This window comes from Pelodiscus sinensis, chromosome 14 (genome assembly GCF_052426305.1).
Source record: "Pelodiscus sinensis isolate ZL-2025 chromosome 14, ASM5242630v1, whole genome shotgun sequence".
NCBI lineage: Eukaryota > Metazoa > Chordata > Testudines > Trionychidae > Pelodiscus > Pelodiscus sinensis.
In genome coordinates this window covers 26407639-26433430 of record NC_143065.1, presented here as the reverse complement: position 1 = coordinate 26433430, position 25792 = coordinate 26407639, and the positions used below count along the sequence as shown (strand labels likewise).

The window sequence follows — 25792 nt, the reverse complement described above, 5'->3', positions numbered from 1 at the left end:
ATTGGAGCAGCTCTCCTTACTGTGTTTCTCTCAAACCCCTGATCTGTAAAGATAGGGGCAGGGGAACATCTGAACTTGAACCCTCCCCTTTCCCTCTCACCCTGTTGCACAGCTGGCAGGAGGCTCCTGAAAGCAGCTGGGCTTGCAGGATGGAGCAAGGTGCAAGGAGGGGTAGCTAAACACACCATGCTGGTGGCCAGCTTTAAGCATGCACTTCTGCTAATCAGTGGGGTTGTCCAGAGAAATGCCTGATGGGCCAGATCCAGCCACTGGGCCTGAGTTTGCCCAGTCCTGTACTAGGACAAACTTTCTAACTAAGAGGGTAGTTAAGCTCTGGAATAAGCTTCCCAGGAGGTTGTGGAATCATTGCAGATTTTTAAGAATAGGTTGAACAAACACCTGCCCATTAGGGACAGTCTGTATCTATGTAGTCCTGCCACAGCCCAGAGGCTGGACTTGATAAACTCTCAAGTTCCCCTCCAGCCCTACATTTCTATAATTTTAAATTTTATGTTAATACTAATCTGTGGATTGTGCTGCAGGAATCTGGACGTGAAACACCATCTTCTACTCGGGCATCCAGCGTGAATGGAACAGACGATGAGAAGGCATCTCATGGTGGCCCTGCTGATGCGCATCTTAAAAGCGAGAATGACAAACTGAAAATTGCTTTAGCCCAAAGGTGAATATTTAAATTGCACTGAATGCCTGTGTGGTAATGCTTCGCTAGTGGGTACATATACATATACATATACATATACATATACATATACATATACATATACATATACATATACATATACATATTCAGGGATCGTTCAGTAAGGAAACAGCTAGCTGACCTAATAGTTACTATACTTTTTAAAAGGCAGACCAAGATAAGATAAAAACAGCTTATATTAAAAAAAGTGAAGAGGATAAAAAAAGTGGTAATAGGATCCATGTTGTTGCCTGCCTGAGAGTTATTGTAAACTGAAATAAAAATAATTGGTGTCCTAGCACTAAGGTGCTTACGTACACAAGAATGTACTGCATGTATCTCTTAAACCTTTTCCTGAATTTCTAATGTACTTGTGTTCCTAAAAAAACCCCAGCTGTTTCACATGTGAACTTTAACTGCTGACAGTTTAGGAGGAATTCTGATTCACTGCTAAAATGTGTCCTCTTTAAAGTTTTAAAATATATATATATATATATTTCTCTTAATAAATCACCAAAGGTTCACTTATACAATTTAGATCACTGACTATTGAATAGGCATAGTTATTATAGCTTACTATATGTACATTATAATAGTATTAGCAATAATTATTCAAATGTTGTTGCATTCATTTAAAACAGGGGTCTCAAACTCCCAGCCTGCAGGCCATCCCTGGCTGGAGCGATTGTGCAAGCCCTATCCCTTCCATTCATCATCCCACCCTCTTCCCCTGCGGTGAGTGTGGGGGAGGGATGGCATAAGAACAGCCATACTGGGTCAGACCAAAGGTCCATCTAGCCCAGTATCTTGTCTGCTGACAGTGGCCAGTACCAGATGCCCCAGAGGGAGGGAGCACAAAAGGCAGTCATCATGTGATCCCTCTCCTGTCATCCATTTCCAGACAAACAGAGGCTATGGACACCATTCCTACTCATCCTGGCTAATGGCCATTGATGGACCTAATCTCCATGAATCTATTTAGCTATTTTTGAGCCCTGTTAAAGTCCTCGTCTTCATAACATCCTCTGGCAAGGAGTTCCACAGGTTGACTCTTCACTGAGTAAAGAAAAACTTCTCTTTGTTTTAAACCTGCTGCCTATTAATTTCATTTGGTGACCCTTAGGTCTTGTGTTGTGGGAATAAAAAAATAATGTTTCCTTATTCACTTTTTCCATACCAGTCGTGATTTTATAAACTTCTATCATATCCCCCCTTTGTCTCCTCTTTTCTAAGATGAAAAGTCCAAGTCTTTTAAATCTTTCTTCATATGGGACCTGTTCCAAAACCCTAATAATTTTTGTTCCCTTTTTCTGAACCTTTTCCATTGCTAATATTTTTTTTTTAAGATGAGGAGACCACATCTGTACACAGTATTCAAGAAGTGGGCAACCATGGTTTTATATAGAGGCAATAAGATATTCTCTGTCTTATTCTCGATCCCTTTTTAATGATTCCTAACATTCTATTTGCTGAGTGGATGTTTTCAGAGAACTGTCCACAATGACTTCAAGATCTCTCTTGAATAACTGTATCTAAGTTAGTCCCCATCATATTGAATGTACAGCTGGGATTATTTTTTCCAATGTGCATTACTTTACATTTTATCAACATAAATTTCATTTGCCAATTTGTTGCCCAATCCCTTAGTTTTGTGAGTTCTTTTTGAAGCTCTTCACAGTCTGCTTTTGTCTTAACTGTCTTGAGCATGTTGGTATCATCTGTAAATTTTGCCACGTCACTGTTTACCCCTTTCTTGAGATCATTTATAAATAAGTTGAATAGGATTGGTTCCAGGACAGACCTTTGGAGGACCCCACTAGTTACCTCTCTCTACTCAGAAAACTTACTGTCCTTTGTTTTCTGTCTTTTAACCAGTTTTCAAGTCATGAAAGGACCTTCCCTTTTATCCCATGCCAACTTACTTTACTTAAGAGCCTTTGGTGAGGGACCTTGTTAAAGACTTTTTGGAAATCTAAGTATACTGCATCCACTGGATCCTCTTTGTCCACTCTAGTAAATTAGTAAGGCATGATTTTTGTTTACAGAAACCATGTTGACTTTTCCCCAACAAATTATGTTTATCCATGCGTCTTACAATTTTATTCTTGCCTGGTACTGCTGTTAGGCACGACCTTGAGGACAGGGGAAAGGGTATCGTGATGGCAGGAAGGGGCATGGCTTGAGGGCCTGTAACGCATAGGCCCCTCCCACCCCTTACCCCCCGTGGCTTGCTGGGAGTCCTGGGCTGGATTGCACAATCACTCCGTGAAGGATGGGTGAATGAGCCGACTTTAGTAGATACTTCTGTTGTGAAATTGGGAGATTTACCACTTAGTTTCTTTCTGATTTGGTGTATGATGAAGTAAACTCTCATTTACTCTAGCAATACCAGATCACATTGTTGACCGTGGATGTGTGGTTCTATGAATGCAGAAATAACATTTAGGCCATCAGGGAGCAATTACTGCTGTTGATGTATGAAGCCAATCTTCTCTTCTGTTTTTGGTTTCAATGTGTGTTCTTTATCTGCGAAAACAGGTGAGGGTATGTAAAATCACAAAAGCGAATTATTAGCTCACCATAAAATATTAATGGAAAAAAGGTAACTTTATGTAGCATTCTAAAAATTTTTGTGCACCACTTGAAAAATATACTTATATGCTTTGAAATCACATTGTGTACCATTGATTTAATAAATTATTTGACAAGGCAAATCCCTATAATTTGTAGCCATAGTAAAATAAAAAGTTGGAATGTTCTAAGCAGCGACATTAAAATACCATAGTTCTTTTCTTGGAACTTATTTGCCATCTCTACCTCCAGCATTTGAATACACCCATGAGTAGAAAGGAAAATAACATCAGTGTCATGAATGCCTTTTTAAGGGTTTTTTCAAAAGCTATATAAGCCATAGGATACAATAAGCAATCCTGAGGAGAATATCAAACTCTCCTTTTAATTTTAATGGGGTAATTCTTTATTTTTACTGGCTGAGGTCACTTTTACTGGCTAGTAACATGTAGTAACTGAGATACCAGGAGCTTTCAGTTTCTTCCATCCGTTGTCCCTCACCTCCTTAAAAGGCACATCACTCACCCTTTACTTCAGGAGCTTGTAAGGTCCTGGAATGTTTATTTCTTCAGTAGTAGTATCCTGATATCTTTATAGAGCTTTAAAACAGAACAAAAGAAGTGAAAGTGTATTTTACCTAAAGAGTGTATATATATGTTTCTTGGCTTAATATTATGGTATTTTATATAATATTTTTCATCCTGAAAGATCCCAATATGCTTTATACGTACATGATGTGCAAGTACCATCTGAAATGCAGCCACTGTTTTAACAATTCACAGCTACCTTTCAATACAGTTTAGGACAGGAAGTAAAGAATGCAGTAAAAATTCATGACTGCAGACAGCACACATCGCAGTTATCAACTAAACATCACATCTGGCACCGACAATAGTAGTTTTGTCTTTGGGCAGTTCATTGAAGATGAGTGATCATGTACTCTTAGGACAGAGGGTCAGTGTGGAATGGTCATTCCACTGGGATGCTCTATTTAATTCAGCTTCCCATCCACCTCTGCAATCAGGTGTTTTCATAGAGAAATAAATGGAACTAAAGCATTAGTAAATCTAACTCTAGCCTGTTGTTTTCAGTTCTTCCAATGTAAAGAAATGGGAAACAGAATTGCAGACTCTGAGGGAGAGCAATGCTAGGCTGACCTCTGCGCTCCAAGAATCTGCTGCCAGTGTAGAGAATTGGAAAAAGCAGTTTTCAGAATGCAAGGAAGAAAATGATCAACTCAGGAACAAGGTAACACCAGTGGGCTGGATAGAATAAAATAAACCCCCCAAGCACCATTTGAAATGTCAGATTACCCTGGCCTGGAGACTCCTCTCCTATTTCTCTTTCCTTACCCCAAGCTACTGTTCCCACAAAAAGCTGGTGCTGTATGAGATTTACAAACATAACTAGCAGTAAGTTGTTCAAATACTAACCAAAAGCTACTGAAGAATCTGCAGCCAAGCACTGAACAAAGTAGAGGAAGTCAGTCAGCAGCTGCAGCAAAGGTGAGAAGAAAAAAAACAAAGTTCAGTCATACCATACCCAAATTTATATAAAATCCAGAGCCAAACTTTTTTGAATTATTATTTTAAAACATGAATTCAATATAATATTACGAAATTAAGCTTTAAAAAAAATCTATAATATTTCTAAATCTTTTCCAATGCCCCTCTTCTCACAGCTGAGGAAGAGACAGCAGTGGCATCTTTTTTTGTACTCATGTGATGTTCTCTATGTATCCTGGCTTCTCTGCTGGTTTGTCTTTTTCTTGTGCTAGAGAGGAAGTACGGTGTAGAGGAGACTGAAGCTACATGAATACTTACATGCCAAAGATCAATCTTCTGATGTTCAATTTAGCGGGTCTGGTAAGACCCGCTAAATCGAATACCAATGGCTCCCTGGTTGGTGTGGTATTCCTCTGTCGCAAGGAGTAAAGGAAGCCAACAGAACATTTGCTCCCATCAACCTCCCACTGTAAAGTCAGCACCAAGCTCGGCTTAAGGTATGTTGACTCTAGCTACATTGTTTACATAGCTGGAGTAGCGTACCTTAAGCCGACTTTCTGGGTTTGTGTATAGATTGGCCTGAGAGAGTTGCTACTCCTTGCCTCCAGCATGCAGGAGGTAAAGAACTGGAAGTCAGTAGGTGACCAGGGACTTTCATATCATCCAAGATTCCATGCTACCTGGTTGGGGGAGCTGCAATACTGTCTGTGCTGTTGGGTAGGATGAAGGGAAAGAGAACATCAACCAAGATGATTACTATAGCGTGCTCTTCTCCTAATTTATTTCACTATAGTATATCAATGCCCTGTGCTCATACCTTGTGATGAGGTGGCTGGTTTAAAAACTCAATAATGCTAATCGGATCTCAAAATCAGACAGCTATGTAATAACACAAGTTGTATGCTCAATACTGTAAGCACTAAAAGGGGGGGGAGGAGGAGGAGGAGGAGGAGGAGGAGAAGCCAGGCTGAGAATCAGACCCACCAGCTTCAAAGCAGCATGTTTCAACTCCGTAAGCCTGTTGGAGATTGTTGCCAAAAGCCTTTTTCCCATTCTTACCGAACGTGTAATTTCACAGTACTGCAGTATAGGAATTGAATGTGAACCACAAGAGAGAACACTTGGGAGATGTAAATTTAGATTTTTAAAAAGCCCAGCTTAGAATAGTAGCTTACACTGTCACTGAAATAATATGGTGCTATCTATCAAAAGCTTGTAATTGGCCCATGCACTGGTGCAAGTCTGTTGAATACAGTGGAATTCTGTTTCTGAGAATGCTGCTTGTAGGGATAATTTCAGCTTATTGATCTTAAGCAACTTTCCAAAAAGCTGGGTCCCGTTGTTGCTGCTGTTTTTGCCTTTCACACATTCAGCTCACTGGGGCAGTCCATGTATAAAGCTCATTGCAAGTAATTTTTAATTTTCTATTGTTTTCAGGAGTTAGGTATGCCTTTCATTCATTTTTGCATGCCACTTCTGTCCGGGTGAATAATATAGCTTGTGGGAATGCTGCTGATAGACAGATATTTCCTAACTTCCCTGTCTGTCAGGGCACTAAAATACCTAATGGAATTCTCTTTGTCTTTGCAAGATGAAGATTTTATATCTGTTTGTGTACAGTTTGGGGACATCACTCTCAGAATATAAAGATAATTCCAGTAGAGCAAATCAATGCTTCTCAACATGCTTCCTCTGTATTTAGAGGACTGCTTAACCCATGCTGTGTGTCAAGATTTCCTGGCACTAATTGTTAGTGTCAAGGTAACATTAGGTTGTTAGATAAATCTGGTTCCTAGAGCAAAGAGTTAATAGTTCTTTATAAAGGCTAGCAGTGAAGGTTTCTTTCATGTATAAGGGAGAAATGACTTGTTGAAATAGTAAATTACAGCTAAACAGCATAGTGCGCAACATACATTATTTACTCCTGGTTTGTTTTTGTGTAATGTTGCATTGAAAAGTTGCTTTCATTGACATGATCAGGTGTAAATGTGCCACTTCTCTCTGTGTTGTCCAAAATGAACAGGTTCACAAAACACTTCCTTATTCTGGCTCAGTGGTTAAGGTACCTATAGTGAAACACATGCTTTCTGTGGTTTGTATTGCTGCACTGCCTGCATATGGCGTTGTGATGTTCCTGTAGAGAAAGAGATTTTTCTATGTTTCCTCTTTCAAATAGGTTTCTCAATAGGCATTGGTGCTGCACCAGAATGGGCTGCTGGGAAGGTCCCTCTCCTGTGTTAATTTGGTTATAAAAATTTGTGCATGTTGATCTACATAGCATGGTGACAAGTACAGTTTCAGAGTAGCCAAACACTGAGAATGAAATAACACAAGTTAAGGAGAGAGCCTGGTAGCCTAGGAGCAGCACACGCACACAAGATCTGAGTCCAGAGATGGATGGAAGAAGTGTGGAATCAGTAAGCACATTCCCTGTGTGAGGAAACAAAGCACCATCTGTCACTCTGTACTAATCCTTCTGGCTAAGTTTTAATGCTGTATCCAACCCTCTTATTCCTTCTGGAATAATAGATAGGTCTTGAGGAGACAATGTTGGGATCTCCAGAGAGCTTTCTTCCCCATACCATATTTTTTTAAAACCCCCTCCTTGTAGATTACTGGCTCAGACTTGCATAAAAATGGGAGTGCAAATTTGTCCCCATTCATTTCTCATCGTTACTAATTATAACATTCCAGTGCTTTGCACAGTCCCATGTAATTGCATAACACACTATGTGAGCTACAATAAACACATCCTGTGAGGCTCCCTAGAGTGTCTGTAAATGGGTTACTTTGTTCTTAATTTCAAATATGACAGTGGTAACTTTGACCTGTTGTACTAACTGATACACTCTAATGGGCAAATCCTCAGCGGATGAGAATTGTCATACCTCCATTGAGCTGGGATAATTTACACCTGCTGAGGATCTCCCCTGGCTTTGCAGAGAACTGGAGCTTGATTTTTTTTTAAAGATTGAAGAGCTAGAAGAACAATGCAATGAAATAAATAAAGAGAGAGAGAGAAATGCACAGCTGAGCAGGCGCCTCCAGGAACTGGAATCAGAACTTCAAGACAAAGAACTAGTAAGTAAAATAAACTTAGAAATGGCACCAATTCTTCAAAGTCAGAGTGGGCCTGCTTGCTTTTCTCTGTATGTGTTGCTTTGCATAATGTGTCACCCATAGTCAAAGGGAGCCCAGCATTTTAGGTTTCTGCTCTTTCTAGCTGTTGTAAGACAATTTTGACCACCTAGCTCAGTTGTGCTCCCTAAGCACTCATTTACAACATGTAGATTCTGACTTTTTAATTTGATGTGGCATTTTAGTGTGATAATAGTTCATAAAAATGATACTTTATACTTCCAAGGATCTCAATGCCTCTTAAAACCATTGGTTAGTTAAGCAGCGTAATACCTGATGAGATAGGTAAGCAGTGGTGTCCTCATTTTACAGGTGGGTGAAATGGGCTGAAGAAGTTATTTGCCTTGCCCAACTTCACACAGCAAATTGAGAACAGAATCTCAGAATCACTACTCTCAGTCCCTTGCTCTTATCGCTTTACTATTTGAAAGGAGGGGAGTGGTTGACTTTCAGATGCTCGTCTGTAAAAAGGCATCCTTTACAAGAGTATTTAATATCTTTATGAAGGCAAGTGAGGCTGTCTTTCAGTGGGATCTTATATTTTACTATTTTGCCAGCCATACCTTCTGATTTTAATAATTAAGTCCAAGATTGATATTAACATTAGAAAATGTTACTTACAGATTCATTCATGGTTCCTAAATCTCTCATCTTAGCTCAGGGCTTATCTCCACTACACGGTAGATTGACGCTGCAGTGATTGATCCACCAATGGTCGATCCACCTATTGTCTCTGCTTAGACGTGATAAATCGACTTCCAAATGCTCTCTCGTAAGCTCCAGTACTCCATTGGGACAGGAAGGTTAGGCAGAGTCGTCGGGAGAGCATCAGCCACTGACCTGATTGCATGAAAGACACTGTGGTTAAAAACATCAACTTCAGCTATGCTTTTCAGGTAGCTGAAGCTGCGTATCATGGTAGATGGATGGGGGATGTAGATTAGACCTACGGCAAATGCTGTTGAAAACTTATAGCCCTTGAATGGGGGAAAAGTCATGGTATCTTTGGGTTTCCCCACCACCACTGTAGAAAGCAAGGCTACGTCTACACTGGCCCCTTTTCCGGAAGGGGCATGTAAATTTCACCAGTCGTCGTAGGGAAATCCGCGGGGGATTTAAATATCCCCGGCGGCATTTAAATAAAAATGTCCGCCGCTTTTTTCCGGCTTTTAAAAAAGCCGGAAAAGAGCGTCTAGACTGGCCCCGATCCTCCGGAAAAAGTGCCCTTTTTGAAGTAGGAATAAGACCCTCCGGAAAAGGGCACTTTTTCCGGAGGATCGGGGCCAGTCTAGACGCTCTTTTCCGGCTTTTTTAAAAGCCGGAAAAAAGCGGCGGACATTTTTATTTAAATGCCGCGGGGGATATTTAAATCCCCCGCGGATTTCCCTACGACGACTGGTGAAATTTACATGCCCCTTCCGGAAAAGGGGCCAGTGTAGACGTAGCCCAAATGTTTGTGCCCATTCAAGAGCAAACACAAACAGAAGGTGTAGTGAAACTTACCTAGTACCACTATAACGTCTCAGTTGATGCTCTTAAAAAGCAGTGCTATTAAGGAGCTTTTAAGATGGTACAAGAAACTGGTTAGGGAGATGGATTTTGGTGCGCAGTTAAAAATATAATACAGTTTTCAGCACTGAGTTTCAAAGGAAATATCATGCTTTCTTCCTAACCTTTCTATTCTAATAGCATAGGTAATAACACCTATTTTGTGCTAGTATTTTCCTTGAGGTTCACATTCTCCAGACACCAAATCAGCCAGAAAATTGATTGACTCATGAATATTACAGGCCTAGCTTCCATTCCTTTTTGAGAATGAACTATACCAGCTTGATTTCAGACTTTCGTACATTAGTGGATTTCTGATTATCTCTAAACCACCATACATAAGCTGCTCTTGGCTTTGCAAGGCAAACCAGCATGAAGCCTGCTCACAAATGCAGCCGCAAAAAAAGCAAAAAAATTTTGTGCATTTGAGGAACAGAAAAGGGAAGAGAGCAAAATGAAGGGTTGGACAGTGGCACAGAGGCATTTGGACAAAAAAAATATAAGCCACAGACGTATATAATAGCACCTGAATGCTTAAAGATGAATGGAGGTTTCATTTCTCAAAATAAATGTAGTGGGTTACTCTGAGTTCTGGGGTGTAATCCAGACCAATAAGATACTGTGTCACTGTTTGCCATGCAATGTTGGATGCCTCACAGTGCTTTGCTGCTGTAGCTTCCAACTGCACATGCTCACAGCCAACTTACAAGTAGGCAGGTTACACCGTGAGGGTAGGTCTACACTTGAGTCCATCGAGTGATAGATGCTAAAGATGGCTTCTGTCTTGGCTTATAAACTCCAAAGTTCAACAGTCTTGTTTAAAGAGGCAGGATGACCTCATACTGTGGGACTTCCCATCCTTGGTGTATATCTAAGGCTTTCATTGTTTTGATTCCATCATACTTAATTTACGTAGGAGGCAGATAAATAGCTGCTATGTTCCTTCCTGTACAAGAGACACTTGTTCCTTCCTTTTGAAATACTCTAATGCCTAATTTCCATAGGTATACAAAACTCCTTATATAGTGTTAATGCAAACATTTTATGATATTATCACCAGTGTATCATAGACTTTTCTAAAATACCTCTCAATCAATTGATTCAGTTGCTTAGCACATGCGGTTCAGACCCCTTGTCTTTATAAACCAGTAGTCTTTGAAAAATAAACCAAGCTTTTCTCTCTTGATGGATGTAAATGCCCTGCTGTCTTTTCCCCTATTTGTTACTTGATAGCTTTGTTTACTTCATATGTAAATTGATCTTCATTGTCTTGGTTTGATGGTGGGGCTGGTCAGAGAAGCAAACATTCCTTTGGCCTTATCTATACTTATTGAGAAATTGATACTGCGGAGATCAATCTCCCAGGGGCTGATTTAGCAGGTCTAGTAAAGACCCAGTAAATCAATTTCTGATTGAGTTCTCATTGCCTTGGGTCTCAAGGAGTAAGGTGAGTCTATGGAGGAGTTTCTCCCATCAACTCCTTACAGTGGGGATGCTGTGGTAAGACAAGTTAAGGTATGTTGACTCCAACTATGCTTTTCACATAGCTGGAATTGCGTACCTTAGTTCGACTTTACACCCTAGTGAGTGACTTTGCACCCTAGCCTTTGCCTAGGATTGACTTGTTTATCAACTCCCCCTGACATGCCTGGCTTAAACATATTTTTGAAATCATTCTATCATTTATACTTAACTCTTAATACATGTTCATGCATACATAATAAGTATTTTAATGATCAGTGAGTTATTAGTTTTCCAATGACCTATTTCTTGACATGTATTAGATACCGTTTATAACCATATTAGAGGAACACTGATTTGGTCAGGACAACTGAAATTCATTTCCTAATACCAACACACATTCTTACCCTCTGTACTGAGGTGCTCTATGGGTCAAAGCTTCCCGCTTACAAAATTGCAGGAGGATTAGTCACTGGCTGACCCAGAGCCAGCAAGTCAGAGTCCTCTTCCTGACAGAGCATCTTCTGCAATATTTTCATTATCTTGTATATTTAAAAAAAACCTGTTTTGTCATCTTTGTCTGTTTACAGTTTCTAGGCCATAATATCAGAGAGTATCCATAATTTCATCTACAGAGTTATTACAAAGCATTTGCAGTAACATTAATGACCATTAGACAGGACTATGCAGCACTAACAAGATGGTTTATTAGGCGATGAGCTTTCGTGGGCCAGACCCACTTCCTCAGATCAAATTGTGGTAGAAAATTGGCATGACCATATATACCAATTTTCTTCCACAATTTGATCTGAGGAAGTGGGTCTGGCCCACGAAAGCTCATCGCCTAATAAACCATCTTGTTAGTCTTTAAAGTGCTGCATAGTCCTGTCTTTTGTTTCAACTAGACCAGACTAACACGGCTACATCTCTATTACTTAATAACCATTGTGCTATTAGAGTTCAATCAATCTGTTATGTGTCACTTTTAAATCAATATCATGACTTTCTCTCTCTCCCCCCACATTCCCCATGGGAGGTGTAGTGAATATGTCAGGCCTGACAAGACTTGCTGACACAGAGTAGTAGAGTCTCTGTGTCAGTTAACATCTTTTTTGCATATCTGGGTCCGTGCCTGGTACCCTTGCATTAAATGCTGATTTTAATTGATTTCAACATGGTGGTCAGAAACAGTCCATGCTAACAAGCAATTTGACCCTTTACGTTAATCCTGTGAAATAATGGTCACAAAGTTGGAGAAGAACACACAATCTTGGAGATGTCCTGGATGATATAATTGCTCATCGAGAATGCTCAGTTTTTGGGTGGAGTGGTATTTTTGGCAAAAATTTTGGAAGCAAATATAAACCCATTGTGAAATAGACCGGATTCTTTTGAAAGTTGGGTTATAACTGAAATATGAGACATGGTATTGTATCTGGAGAAATGGAATCTGGAGACATAGAGACTTTTTTATTGCGTAATTTTATAACAGAGTATGAGGTACTATTCCTATATATTCTTATTCTGCTGTGAAATCACAGGTAGCTGGAACAGAATACGTCACATATCCCACAACTCTACTTGCTAGCCTATATCAGACTAGATTGAGGACTGATAAGGCTGGATACAACAGTATTTTATTTATTTAGTCTGTCTAGCCAAAAAAATAATAATCCCACGTTTTGAGACAGATCCTATGGCTTGCGCCACAGATCACAGCCTGCCTCCTCCTGGATCCTAGGGGAAATCACTAGGAGCAAATCTCTGTGGATGTTTTCATCCAGAAAACCCCTTTCTGCAGCTTTAAATGAGGCTGCAGGGAATTATTTGGCCCTTGGTAATTTACAGTTTTCAAATACGTTCTCCAAGTCACCACTGCCTTTGCTATTAGCAGAACTACAAACTTTTTAAAGCTTTCCTCTTAAATCCAGCCACCTATTTGTCTCATTGCTCATTTCTAACTCCCTTCTGTTTGTTCATACCATTTTGGGAATGTGACGCTGAGAATTGAATACGGCATCCCAGGTGGTGTTGCTCAAAGTCTGTTATTTCTGTGCTGTGAGATATTATAGATGCAGCTAAAAAATCCAGTGACCTTTTTTGCTGCCATGTATCATTGCTAACTTGTATCTAATTTGCTGTGTGCTATCACCCATAGGTCTCTCTAGCATTACTGTGTTTCAGATGTGTCTCTCTCATTGAATGTGTCCATGTGTAGTGAGAATTCTTAAATATAACTAGCTGGAGATTAGATTATGCTTGGGTGTATAACCATGTAGTCAAGCAATAATTAATTCAGTGTAGTGCAAAAATGAATATTATTTTATTTAATTTAATAAAGTAAAAACTGCCTATTATAAAGTCAAAACATTTTCAGTTCTTTTAAGTCCCAGTGGTGTGTGGCATATGATGTACTTGTACAAAGTTATTTCACAGTTTCAAATTACTTTATTTTAAAACTGAAGCTTGTTTTAATTTTCATGTTGGCTTTTTTATAGGAATTGGAGGATCTTCGAAAACAGGGTGAAATTATACCCCAGCTAATGTCAGAATGTGAATCTGTATCTCAGAAATTACAGGTACTGTTCAGCAAATAAATTAATCTCAACACTGTGGAAAGGAAATATATATTTCTCATGTTTATATATTTTTTCCTGTTTGTACCTTTACTGATAAAGATAAGAGACCCCCAATTAATAAAAGTGAGTGCTGATTACATGCAAAATGTACTGTGGCTGCTCCCAAATTAGAAGTAATTATAGATCCTTCCTGTCTCTGCCTGGTTATCTGAAGAAGTTGTTACTGGGATCATATTGCAACTGTCACCTGGCAGATTCCAGCATAGTCTATATCCAGCATTTATGCTGCCCTTTCTTTGCCTTGTTTCATATGCAGTGCTACTAGAAGTGACTGCTTCACATACAGAGTTTGCCAAACATTTACCAGTCTCCTTTCAAGTGGCCTTCTTGAGTATTCAACTCAGTTTAACATTATGATGAAAGCTAAAGCTAATTGTTATAAAAGAGAGAAAAGAAGAAAAAGTACTAGTTGAAAAAAAGCTAGTTACATAACATGGGTGAGAAGTTTAAACAAAAAGGTGGGTCATCTTATTAAATACAATATGTTGTCTATATTTTTAGGCTAATATTTACTAAATATCACCAAAATATTTTAATCTGGTTGGTTTTAAAGCTTTAGAACTCTGTATATATCAAAATGACTCATTCAAGAATTTGGACGTGAGGGTGGTCCCTGTCATGGATCAGTCTTCACCGAGGTATCTACTTTACTAACAAAGAACACAGAGATAGTCCCTACCCTGTGCAATAAAAGTATGAATTCAGACAACAGGTGTATAAGAACTGCAATGGCTTTTCTAGCTCTGTACATGGTCTCCAACAATGGTCAGTTCTGGCGTTTCAGGGAATGTGCACAGAACAGGCCAGCAGGAATTATCTAACTGTCGTCCTCTTCCAACAGAGGTTTAGGATTGCCCAAATATGGGGTTGCATCCCTGAACATCTTGGCTAATGGCCATTGATGGACACACACTCCTTGAACTTACCTGTTTCTTTTTTGAATGCAGCTATGAGTTCCACAGGTTAATTGTGTGAGGAACGGGGAGTACTTCCTCCTTGTTTGTATTGCATTGTTTATAGATGACACTATGGCTATGTCTACACACTTCCCTCTTCCACAAAAGCCTATGCAAATGAAGCATGGATTAGCATATTGCTACACTTCATTTGCATAATTAGGAGCTGTTTTTGCATACAAAGGCGCTGTCTATACAATGCCTTTTTGCACAAAAACCTCTTGCACAAAATCGACTTAATTAATTATGCAAATGAAGCGTGGCAATATGCTAATCTGCACTTCCTTTCAATAAGCTTTTGCAGAAGAGGGAAGCTGTGTAGATGTAGCCTCTGTTTTGCATTGTGGGAAGGGGATAAATAACCTTCTCTATTCACTTTTTCCACATTATTCATTTTTATAGGCCTCCTAGTCATTTTTTTTTTTTTAAAGCTGAACAGTCTTAATTTGTTTAGTTTTTCCTCATATGGAAGCTTCTCCATATGCTTCATCATCTTTGTTGCCCTTCTCTGAAATTTTTCCAGTCCCACTATATCCTTTATGAAATTGGACAAACAGAACTGGACACAGTCCACAAGTTGTGGACTCACCATAGATCTGGATAGTGGCACTATGATATTTTCTGCCATGTTTTCTATCAGTTTCCTAATATAGGTAAATCCTAATATTTTATTAGCCTTTTTGACCACTGTTGCTCATTGAATGGAAATTTTCAGTGACTCCAAGATTTTTCTTAAGTGTGACCACTAATTTAGGACTTATTTATGTACAGTTGAGATTATATTTTTCATTGTGCATTACTTTTCATTTATTAGTGTTGATTTTCATCTGCAGCTTTGTTGTCCACTCACCCAGTTTTGTGAAATCTTCCTGTAGCTCTTCACAGTCTGCTTTGGACTGAACTATCTTGAATAATTTTGTATCCTCTATGAAATTTGTCATATCCTTGTTCACCCCTTTTTCCAGGTCACCAATGGTTATATGGAGCAGCACAAGTCCCAGGACAGATCCTTTAGGGACCCTGTTGTTTACCTTTCTCCACTGTGAAAACTTACTCTTATTCCTACCCTTTGCTTCTTGTCTTTTAATCAGTTACTGATCCATGATAATTTCCTGTAAGGGACCTTGTCAATGGCTTTATGATAATTCAAGTACATTATATTCATTGTATCAGCCTTGTCCACATGCTTGTTGATTCCCTCTAAGAGCTCTATTATATTGGTGAGGCATGTCTTCACTTTTTAAAAAAAAAAAGAAAAAGCCGTGTGGATTCTTCCCTAACAAATCTTGTTAATCTGCTTGTCTGGTAATTCTGTTCTTTACTGTAGATTCAGTTGATTTCCCTGGAATTGAAGTTAGGCTGCCTAGCCTATAATTGTAAACGTTGACTCCGGAACCCTGTGTAATAATTGATGTTACAATACCTACTTCCCAGTTATCTGGTACAGAGGCCTTTTTTCAGCAATAAGTTATATACTACTATTAGTAGATCTGCAATTTCATATTCGAGTTCCTTCCAAACTCTTGGATGAATACCATCTAGTCCTGGTGACTTATTACTATTCAATGTATCAGTTTGTTTTAAAATCTCTTCTACTAACACATCATTGTGGGACAGTTCTTCAAATCTGTTCCAAAAAGGATAGCTCTGGTGTGAGTGTCTCCCCCACATCCTGTGCAGCAAAGATGGACTAAAAGCATTCATTTAGCTTCTCTTCAGTGACCTTGTTTTCCCTGAGTGCTCTATTAACACCTTGATTGTCCAGTGGCCCCAGGCTTCCTATTTCTGATGTACTTAAAAAATTCTTACTCTTTTTGCATCTTTTGCAAATTGTTCCTCAAATGCTTTCTTGACCTGCCTTTTTATACTCTTGCCCTTCTCCTGCCTTCCTGTTACCCTCAGTAGGATTTGACTTCCAAATTTTAAAGGATGTCTTTTTGCAGCCTCCATTACTGTGCTTTGAGCCCTGGTGGCATCCTTTTGATCCTTTTATTGTCGTCTTTTGATTTGTACATGTTGTCAGAGTCGCTAATGTAGTGTTTTTAAATAGTCCCCGTGCTGCTTGCAGGCATTTAAAGCGTGTGACAGCTTCCTTTTAATTTATATCTCACAAGCGTACTAATTTTGTGTCATTTCCTTTTATAATTAAATGTTACTGTAGTGAGATTTTGCAGGTTTTTTTCCATCCTACAAGGACAGTGTCATTAGAAAAGTTTTTATAGTAGGCATGCTGAAAGCCACTGAACAAAACTGTAAATTTTGTATATGCTACTACACCCCCTGAACTCCTAGTTTCTGTGTCCTTGTACAAGGATGTTAAGTTTGGTTGTAGTATGATGACTATTAGTGATTTAGCGATCATTGTCTCTTGAACCAAATCACATGCTCCACACATGACTAACCAAAGGATGCCACTAACAAATGGGGTAAACACAAGGAAACAGTGAGATAACAGTCAGTCTGATAAGCAAAAGTAAGCCTGTCTAACCATTGTCATTTACACTATTGTGAAATGAGGAAAAGCAGAGAAAAACTCATGAAATGAGAAATGGGTTTCTAAGAAAATACACTTACTAGAGCAAACTGCAGTGGGGGGACTAGGGGTGTCAGTGTGTAGTTGACTATACAAATAACTGATAAGCCTGAGCTTATGTTAATCTTGTCGACTACACACACTCTTCCCACCTCCCCTGCCCCACTTCTGTATCAGAGGCAGCAAGGCGGAGAGTGGGTAACTGGTGCCCGTGAGGAGCTGGCTTTAAGCAGGCTCCCCACAAGCACCAGATCTGCCTGTCCCTCCAACCCCCGTGCTGCTGCCTCTGATAGAGGCAGCATCGCAGATGGTGAGGGGGACAGATGGGAGCAGATATGCACAGAGAGCCCTCTTTCAAGCCAGCTCTCTGCACGTGCTGGCTCCGCAGACCTGCCTGCCCCCTGCTTGCTAGCTCCTACAGAGGCAGTAGAGTGGGAGAAGGGTAGGCAGAAGCTGGTGCCAGGGGCTCCCTGGGAGTAGTGCTGGAAACGCACAGGCCCTGCCCCTTGAGATTATCAAATAGTCATGTAACCACTAAAATTTCATGAGGTTACACGACTATTCAATTACATGATAGCTCACATCCCAAGTGGGGAACATTGTTTTCAACTATGACAATATGCTTAAATATTCAGCCAAAGTATAACTCAAGTAGTTCAAAAGAGATCTTGCAGAACTTAATAAAGCAATGTTATGTCTCAGGCAATGTTTTGTAAAAGCTTACTTTTCAAAGCTACACTACCAGAGAGAACGTGGCAGAGAAACTAAATTCAGCTGGATTTAAATTATGCATATATGGCTGTGCATATATTGCTAGAGTTACAAAATTAAAGATATCAACCAAATGACAAAATCTAATGCAAAGCATCTTTTCTACTTAATCTGTATTCTTCCCTGCATTAGTCAGATTAAAACAAATGTAGCCCTATCATGTCAAAATTGCTTCTAGAGGTGCTTGTATTAGGCAGACTAATAAGTCAAAGCAAAATGTTTGAAGTCTGTGAGACATTCTTGCTTTGCCCTAGTAAATATTGTTCATTTGTCTTATAGATTCATGCTATTTTTTCTTTTTCTTTTCTTTTCAATTTTTTTTTTTTTTTAAGACTGCTGAAAGAAAGAACAGAGAGCTTGAGGAGAAAGTGAGAACGCTAAGGACAAATGTTGAAGAGAACAAACAGAGACAGAACAACCTTAAAACTGAATTAAAGAATTTTTTAGACGTACTAGATGGGAAGATAGATGAACTACATGATTTCCGACAAGGACTGTCTAAACTGGGAGCTGACAACTAGATGACGACATAGTTTTGTAATCTAGGGCCTGAATGTTTGGTGTTCCATTGATCCCAAATGTGTGTTTACAAAATATGACTAGAATGTTCCACTTGTTTGCATTGTGTTTGTATATACAGGCTGAAAATTTGCTGTGTTTTTTTTCAAACCAGTTGTGCTGCTCATTGAATTCTGTTGAGAAGAGAAATGATTTGTATGCAGCTCTGGCTTTGTGGGTTAGTGAACAGGTGGAGGATTCTGGCTCAGGAATCTGGAACTAGATCTACCTTAAATGAATATGCAGTTAGTTGTTGCAGGGAAATTTATATCTTTCTTAAGGGCTGTTGCAACCATAGAAACAGAAAACAAGTATTTTCTAGTCCTGACTATCAATATTCCTAGCAACATGCAATTGTATTTTTGTTGTTGAGTATAGTGAAGTTAAGATTAGAGGGGGCTTCTGCCGTGTGCAATGCAGTTTGGTAAAATGTGTCTGAGCTGCAGTCAAGTGTAGCGAATCGTTCTAAGTAGATATTAGGAACAAATCAATAAAGCCTAAATCAAATCAAATTTGCAGAAAGAAACCAACATGTTTATACTCCTGTGACCTTTGATATGGGGTTTACCATGTAAATGTATGTGCACATATAGCACTTTGACTGCAACATTACAGATTGTCTCAGCTCTCTTATTTATTGATTTGAAATACAACAGCTGATGACAACTTGTCTCATTTAACAAGAGCATCTTTTTCCTCACCCCTAGAGTTTACATTCATATAATTAAGTAAATCATTACATATTTGAAAAAAAAAAACCACACTTTTCCTGGGATCAGATCTACGTCAATAAGGATAGGTTATTGTTGCACATTTACATCTGTGCCCTCTAATTATCTGTGTAACTTAATATGTGCTGTGATATCTGCTGAAGTGATTTCAGAGAAGTTAATCTAAAAAACCATGAGTTCATTTCACAGAACCACTGGGGATGGTTTTGTACAAATGCAAGTTTCTGTTCAGGAGACATCCAGGGTTGAGTTAACATGAAAGCAAAACCCTTTTCTTTGAAGTATACATGTCGATTTTACAACCTGTTCAAGGGCATGAGTTAGACACCAAATTGCCCACTTAGACTAACAAGACGAAAGGCATTGCAGAAACACATTGTAACTTGTATTTGATTATTCAGCAGCTCTAAACACATTCTGAGTAAAGCAAGAGAATGGATGCGATTCTAGGACCACAAGAATAAGAAGCAAGCTTACTTCACTACAGGCAGTGACATACACAGCAACAGCAGAATTCAGTCACTCAGCTTTTGTCTATATAACTACCTTCAAGAGTTTTTTGTTTTTAAAAAACTAAGAGACAACCTGCTATAAAGTTATTCTGAATTCCCATGCAAATAGAATTTAGGCAAGAAGTTCTGTTTATGTCTGACATATTGATGGTATTATTTTTTTTTTTTTTTAAATCTGGCAAAGGCCACTGAAGTGGGAAATTATTGTGTTCCAACAGGATGAAATAATATGACCATGTCATAACATTAATTTCACATATTTCTAATCCTTAGTAAAGCTATAATCAAGGATTTTTTAAAATCATTTTGATAAGGTAAGTGAATAGTACATTGAATACCTTTGCATACATATTATAATCAGACGCTGGAAGTCTGTAGAGATACTCTATCTGCAATAATTCTTTAATTTTAGATCTCCTCTTCTGCTGAAATCTTGTCTATCTAGCCTTGCCTTTTTTGTATGTATGCTTTATAATCCTTTTATACAACTGACATTATGAAGCTGGGCCATTTAGGTTTATGATGGTCTTTATAAAAATTGTTGCAGAGTGCCTGTATTATATTTAAAAAAAATCAGGTATCTAGACACATAATATAGAATGTTGGCATGTGAAAATAAGCTTTTGCCAGTGTAGAATATACACATGGTACGTAATGTGGGCTTAGATAATGTGATCACACTACACAAAAGTGAGAATGATAAAGGAAACAGAGTATTTTCTAAACAAATAATTTTAGTATTTGGTTTGCATCTACATAGTTCACTGTACTCTTAAGGTTAGCAGCACCAACTGGGAAAGCAGGGAACTAAAACAACTGTCAATCACAAACAGCATACATTGCCAGGTTCCCCATAGTACTTTCCAATACAGGCAGTCCCCGAGTTACGAACGGGGTTTGCTGCCTGTCTCCCTGGTCTGCTGGAGACCAGCAGACCAGGGAGACGGGAAGCAAAGCCTCTGAGGACGCTGGCAGCGGGACAGCAGCGGCGCGTCTGGGCTGTCCCGCTGCCCCCGTGCTCCGCGGCTTTGCTCCAGACGCCTGTGGTACAGCAGCTGGGGCGCTGCCGGTTGGTCCCGTAGCGTCGCTCTGGGCGCTACTGGACCAACCCGGCAGCACCCAAGCTGCTCTGCCCCAGGCATCCCCATGTCAGCTGCTGCTGAAACTGACCAGCGCTGACTACAGGAAGCCCGAGGCAGAGTTGCTCTGCCCCAGTCTTCCTGGAATCAGCCGCTGATCAGTTTCAGCAGCAGCTGACTTGGGGGCACCTGGGGTTCTTAAATTGAATCTGTATGTAAGAACTGGCGTCCAGATTCAGCCTGTTGAAACTGATCAGAGGCTGATTCCAGGAAGCCTGGGGCAGAGCAACTCTGCCTCGGGCTTCCTGTAGTCAGCCGCTGGTCAGTTTCAGCAGTGGCTGAATCTGGACGCCAGTTCCGACTTACATACAGATTCAACTTAAGAACAAACCTACAGTCCCTATCTTGTACGTAACCCGGGGACTGCCTGTAATGTGTTTACCTCAGTCACACTGAGAACCTTGCTTAATCTTCTGTTTCTTTTGCTTTCCTCCCCATTTTTACTTAGACCTTGTCTGCATGAGAGTTGTATCAATTTACCTAAGGTGTGATTTTGAAAAATAGGTGCAAAGGGCTGTGCAAACACTCTTATTTTGGTTTAATCCAGATTTATTTTGGTTAATCTGGTTATTTCAGTTTATTTTAAACCATTTAGGAATCAGATTAAGATAAATGAAATAAGCCACCCTTTAAACTAAAATAAAAGGGTCCACACACAGGTTTGCATTTTTTAAACTAAATTTAGTTTAAAAACTGACTAAGTAAAACTTGGGCAATTTTCTGATCTACACAAGGCCTCCTAAAGAAGAAATAAGGATAAGAGGAAAAGGTGTGGCGGCAGAGTCTAGAAAGGAAAGTATTTATTTTTGGACCTTCCATTTATTCTGCACAAGTCTGAGCAACCAGAGGAATAAGGTGGATACTCTTCAAGCAATCCCTGTTCTCTCTCCTGTAGTCAGGACTGCAGTGTTCATGTTCCTTCCTTCCTGTGGCAGGTGTAGTCAATTCTTAAGTGGTTGAGACTCGAGGAACCTCCACATACAACTTGCAGGCTCAGGGATTCTGACTGCCTCCCTCCTGCACTAAAGTGAAAACCCAGTCTAATTAATGTCTTCTCTCTTAATTCTCTGTAACAAAATGGAAATACTAGGCCCTGGACTTCAGAGCCCTGTTTATCTGTAAGGGTTATGCAGCACATTGGTCTTCTCTCACCTTTGCCACTTGTCTTCTCTTAGAAATTAGAGGAGATGATTGGAAGAAATGTTGCAGGCTCCCAGTCCAAAGAAAGTGAATACCTCTGTCTCTTGCATACCTACAAGCTTTTCTGCTTTGTGTCTTGATCCCTACCAGGCAGGTTCTGTCATTGAGTGGTTGACACATACCTATGTCACAGGATGGCTGTGAGGATAAATCCATGTTGGTAAACTGCATTGAGTTCCTAGCATGAAAAATGATAGTAAAAATTATTTTATTTATAACTGAAGCTCTGTTGCAGCCCACCAGTCAGCTCACAATGTCAGATATGTAAATCTTATTTAGCTCTTGAGGGACTTGATGTGGTACAAAAACCTTTCCTCTCTCCCCTTCCTCCAGCAAACTGTGAATGCAGGACCTTGGGAAACCAAGCACTCTCTTTGTGGGCATGGTGGTAGTAAAGATTAAGCAATGCTTTCTCTAGTCACCTTCATCCTTCAGTAGGTATTGGGCCCTTAGAAGTCAGGCCCTCTATTTCTGGAGTGACAACTGCTGAATTCTCCCTCAAGTTGTAATTGGTTTTCCCCTTGCATGGTCTTCAGTAACAGGTTTACACTCAGCTTTTTCTGTTTCATTTCTGCCATGCTATCTGAGCTACTTGGAGAGCTCTCAGTGGTCTTTCTGCCATAGAGATTCCTCCTTAGCTCTTAAGCTTGACTGGTTACCATAAGAGACTTGTTCATAATCCTTCACCCATTATCTGATGTCCTTTTAGTGCCTGCCTGCCTTAGACAGAATACGCTGCCCAGTCAGTCCTGCATCTTATTTTCTTTTCACGACCACAGCCATTCCTTCTGCCCTCCTTGATTCTCGGCTCAGTCCAACTTCTAAGCATCCCTTCCAGCCCTTTGCCCCATGCTTCACTTTGTTTTGGGGGAAAGATGATTCTGTGGCTCTGCTCTTGCAGGATGAAAACTTGATGATACGCGAGGGTGAATTCCTGCATAGGGAACGTGACTAGAGAGTCTTATTCAGAATCTCTGAAATCTATAACTTCCTGGAGGCTGCCTTCCATTGAAAAAAACATGTCACTGTCAGGGTACAAGGTGGATATTTTGAAGAGATTACCTGAACACAACAGTGCGACCTTCGATCATGTTTTTTCAAGGTGTTTGCATCTTGAGAATGGGTTTGTTTGTCAATGGCCTAGTCATATCTCAATTATGCCTAGAGTATTTCATATTAAAGTTGCAATGGAAATATGGGAGTTCTCAAAGATGGTGATCTCTGATGATTCCCTGACTACTCTTTTTACTTTTGTATGCTGTTTACAGGAAAGTGCTACTAATGCAGCACTTAAAAAAAACAACAACCAATGCTGTTCCATTAGTGCTGGTCCATCTCTCCTGATTTTTATATCTTCAGCGCTCGGCTCCATAAATAGCAAAGTTACTGTCCATCTCAGTGATGCCCCTTCTGATTGCTGAGCTATATATGGGGATAGCCATGGAAGGTCAAACATGGTTTTTATTCAAGGGGTGAATCTTGCACAAACAGAATTGACTTTTATACCCTGCCCCTCCAGGGCTCTAATTTGTTCCAGGACAATCCCAATGTGGCCAAAGAGGGACCAGAGTCCAAACAGTCCTGAAACCAGAATTTCAGCCTCCATAACTTAGTCTGCAGATTTGGTTTTGCTTATTAGTAATAGTTTCCAAACATGAATTCTCCACATCCATCTGATTTGGTTAGTTATCTTTGATTAGGTTTACATTGGAAAATACATGGTTTTTCTCCAGCAAGTGTACTCAATCTTAGCTCAGAAAGTGTAAGGGTTCAGTTTGTAGACATGGGTTTCTCCCCTAAAGTGGCTAATGGTAGGAAATATCCTGCCAAAATCACTTGATCTTTTATGTGGAATATCTTGTTAATAGCGTCTTGTGCTCATCCCTCTGAGTGCGAGTGGCTGCCTTTTCCACTTCCTGAAGTTCTATGGAGAGTGCCTTTCCACCAGATCCCTTTCCTGTTAGGGTTTTGTTTATGGAGCATTTGGTTTGTAGACTTTACTTTCAGAACAATGTTTCATCCACTGTTTAAAGATGATATATTGGCCTTCTCTAAGACCCAGGGGAAGAGTCTTTCTTTTGTTTTCTGCCATTGTAGCCTTTTATATTGGCATCTCCTTTGCCACCTGAATCAGAGATTTCGCTAGAATAGAACTGCCTTCTGTGTAAAGATTTCAGATTTCATTTCTCCCGTTCACAGCTTCTTATCATTCAAAATTTCTTATTTTTCTTAATCTCTCACTTTCCTCCTATGCCCAGAAAATAAAGTCTGGAGATGGAGGGTTACTACATTTTATTTAGCCTGGGTAATGCCTTCTGACTGTATTTTAAAAATATATACTTTTGATTCCATGTCTAAAATTTAGAATAAAGCTCCTTAAGCCACCATTGTTCAGTGGATTAAAAGGAATATAAAGAGTTTTTACAGTTCTTCACTGCTGTCTGTTTGAAATATTGCCATTATTTATGGAGAGGTCCTAAGAATTAACTGCTGTACTATATTGGGGCTGCTGCTTGCCCTTACACTCAATCCTTTATTGTTCAATACAGGCAGATACAAAAGTAGATCTTGGTCAGCATTCTTGCTGGATTGAGGTTCACTCGCTCAGCAGATGTGTCTAACAAATACTGAGGCAAAACCTGCGTAACAATCAGTTATGAGTGGGAAGTCCATCAGGACAATTTCATCAGTCACACTCAACATGAAATGATGCAGCTTCAACCTCCCTTTGTTACACAAATGCATTTATAACTTTTTGTTCTCTGTCCGTCGCATTTTCAAACAATCTCTCCACCCCCATCAGTACAGGCTTAGTGTTCGTTCTCAACAGGCTTTTCTAGCTTTTCAGTTACTTTTTCTTATTTTTACAAACATGATTGCTCTGCAGTTTCTCACACATACAAAGCACTAAACATGATTGTTCTGCAGTTTTTTTCACATACACAATTCTATTTATGCTTACGCTGTTAAATGGTATCAGAACAGATTCTTAAAATCCACAGAGGGCTTCTGTCAGGCCTAAATATGCCTTTGCTCCCAACACTCTTGACTGCTAGTCAAAGTAAGCCCATGTCTACTTTTTCCATATGGCTGCACAAGTTGCACTTCTGGAATCTTATAGATGGAAGCAGGACTGCATAGGAAGGTAACGTTGTTGACTAGTAATTCTGTTCATTGTATACATTCTCTGAGTTTACCCTGAATTCCTGGATTTTTGCCGTCATGACTGTTTATTGTCTTCACTATCCAGGAAACCTGGTGGAGTCTGCCTACTTATTCTCAAAGCAGCTCTGTGCTCCATGATTCCACAGCTGTGGATTTTCCCCCTGGGTTTCAGAATTGTGCTTCAGAATTCAAGCTCTTTTTTCCCCTTAAACTGTTTCTAGCCCTTATGGTTGCAAAAGCCTGGAAACCAGGAATGATTTGTAAAGTTATGCCATATTGTCTTCCTGAGTCTGCAGTCAGCCTGAAACAAAATCTTTCAAGGGGTTGAACTACTCCATTCATCTCAATGAGTTGTTGTTGGTGAATTTTACAGATGACAATTTAGATGTTAACATGAACTATTCCATTGCTGACTGTTTTAGCAGAAATGTGAACTAACATGATCGTCCCACAATCTCAAACAAGTCTTCCATACCTACTTATGGGCCCAAAGTCTCAGTTATCCCCTACACAACTGCCAAAACATCTGACTTTGTCCCTGTTTGTGTGATAGTTATGAATTATAAATACAAAAATATCTGGCATACTGTAAACTGAATGTGAGGACAGAGGAAAATAAAATGAATTTTATATCCACATAAATAACAGTGGGGTTACTGTACTGA

General features: G+C 39.6%; 1 protein-coding gene across 1 annotated transcript in view; it reads left to right on the top strand.

Moving 5' to 3' along the window:
* Positions 1–20681, top strand: part of HOMER2 (homer scaffold protein 2) — a 132994-nt gene extending 112313 nt beyond the window's left edge. The window contains exons 5-9 of the mRNA XM_075897142.2: positions 543–682; positions 4363–4519; positions 7747–7857; positions 13422–13502; positions 18155–20681. Coding sequence (XP_075753257.1) covers positions 543–682; positions 4363–4519; positions 7747–7857; positions 13422–13502; positions 18155–18343 — 678 coding nt within the window. The 3' untranslated portion in view covers positions 18344–20681. The remainder of the gene's footprint in view (positions 1–542; positions 683–4362; positions 4520–7746; positions 7858–13421; positions 13503–18154) is intronic.
* The last annotated feature ends 5111 nt before the right edge of the window (positions 20682–25792 follow it).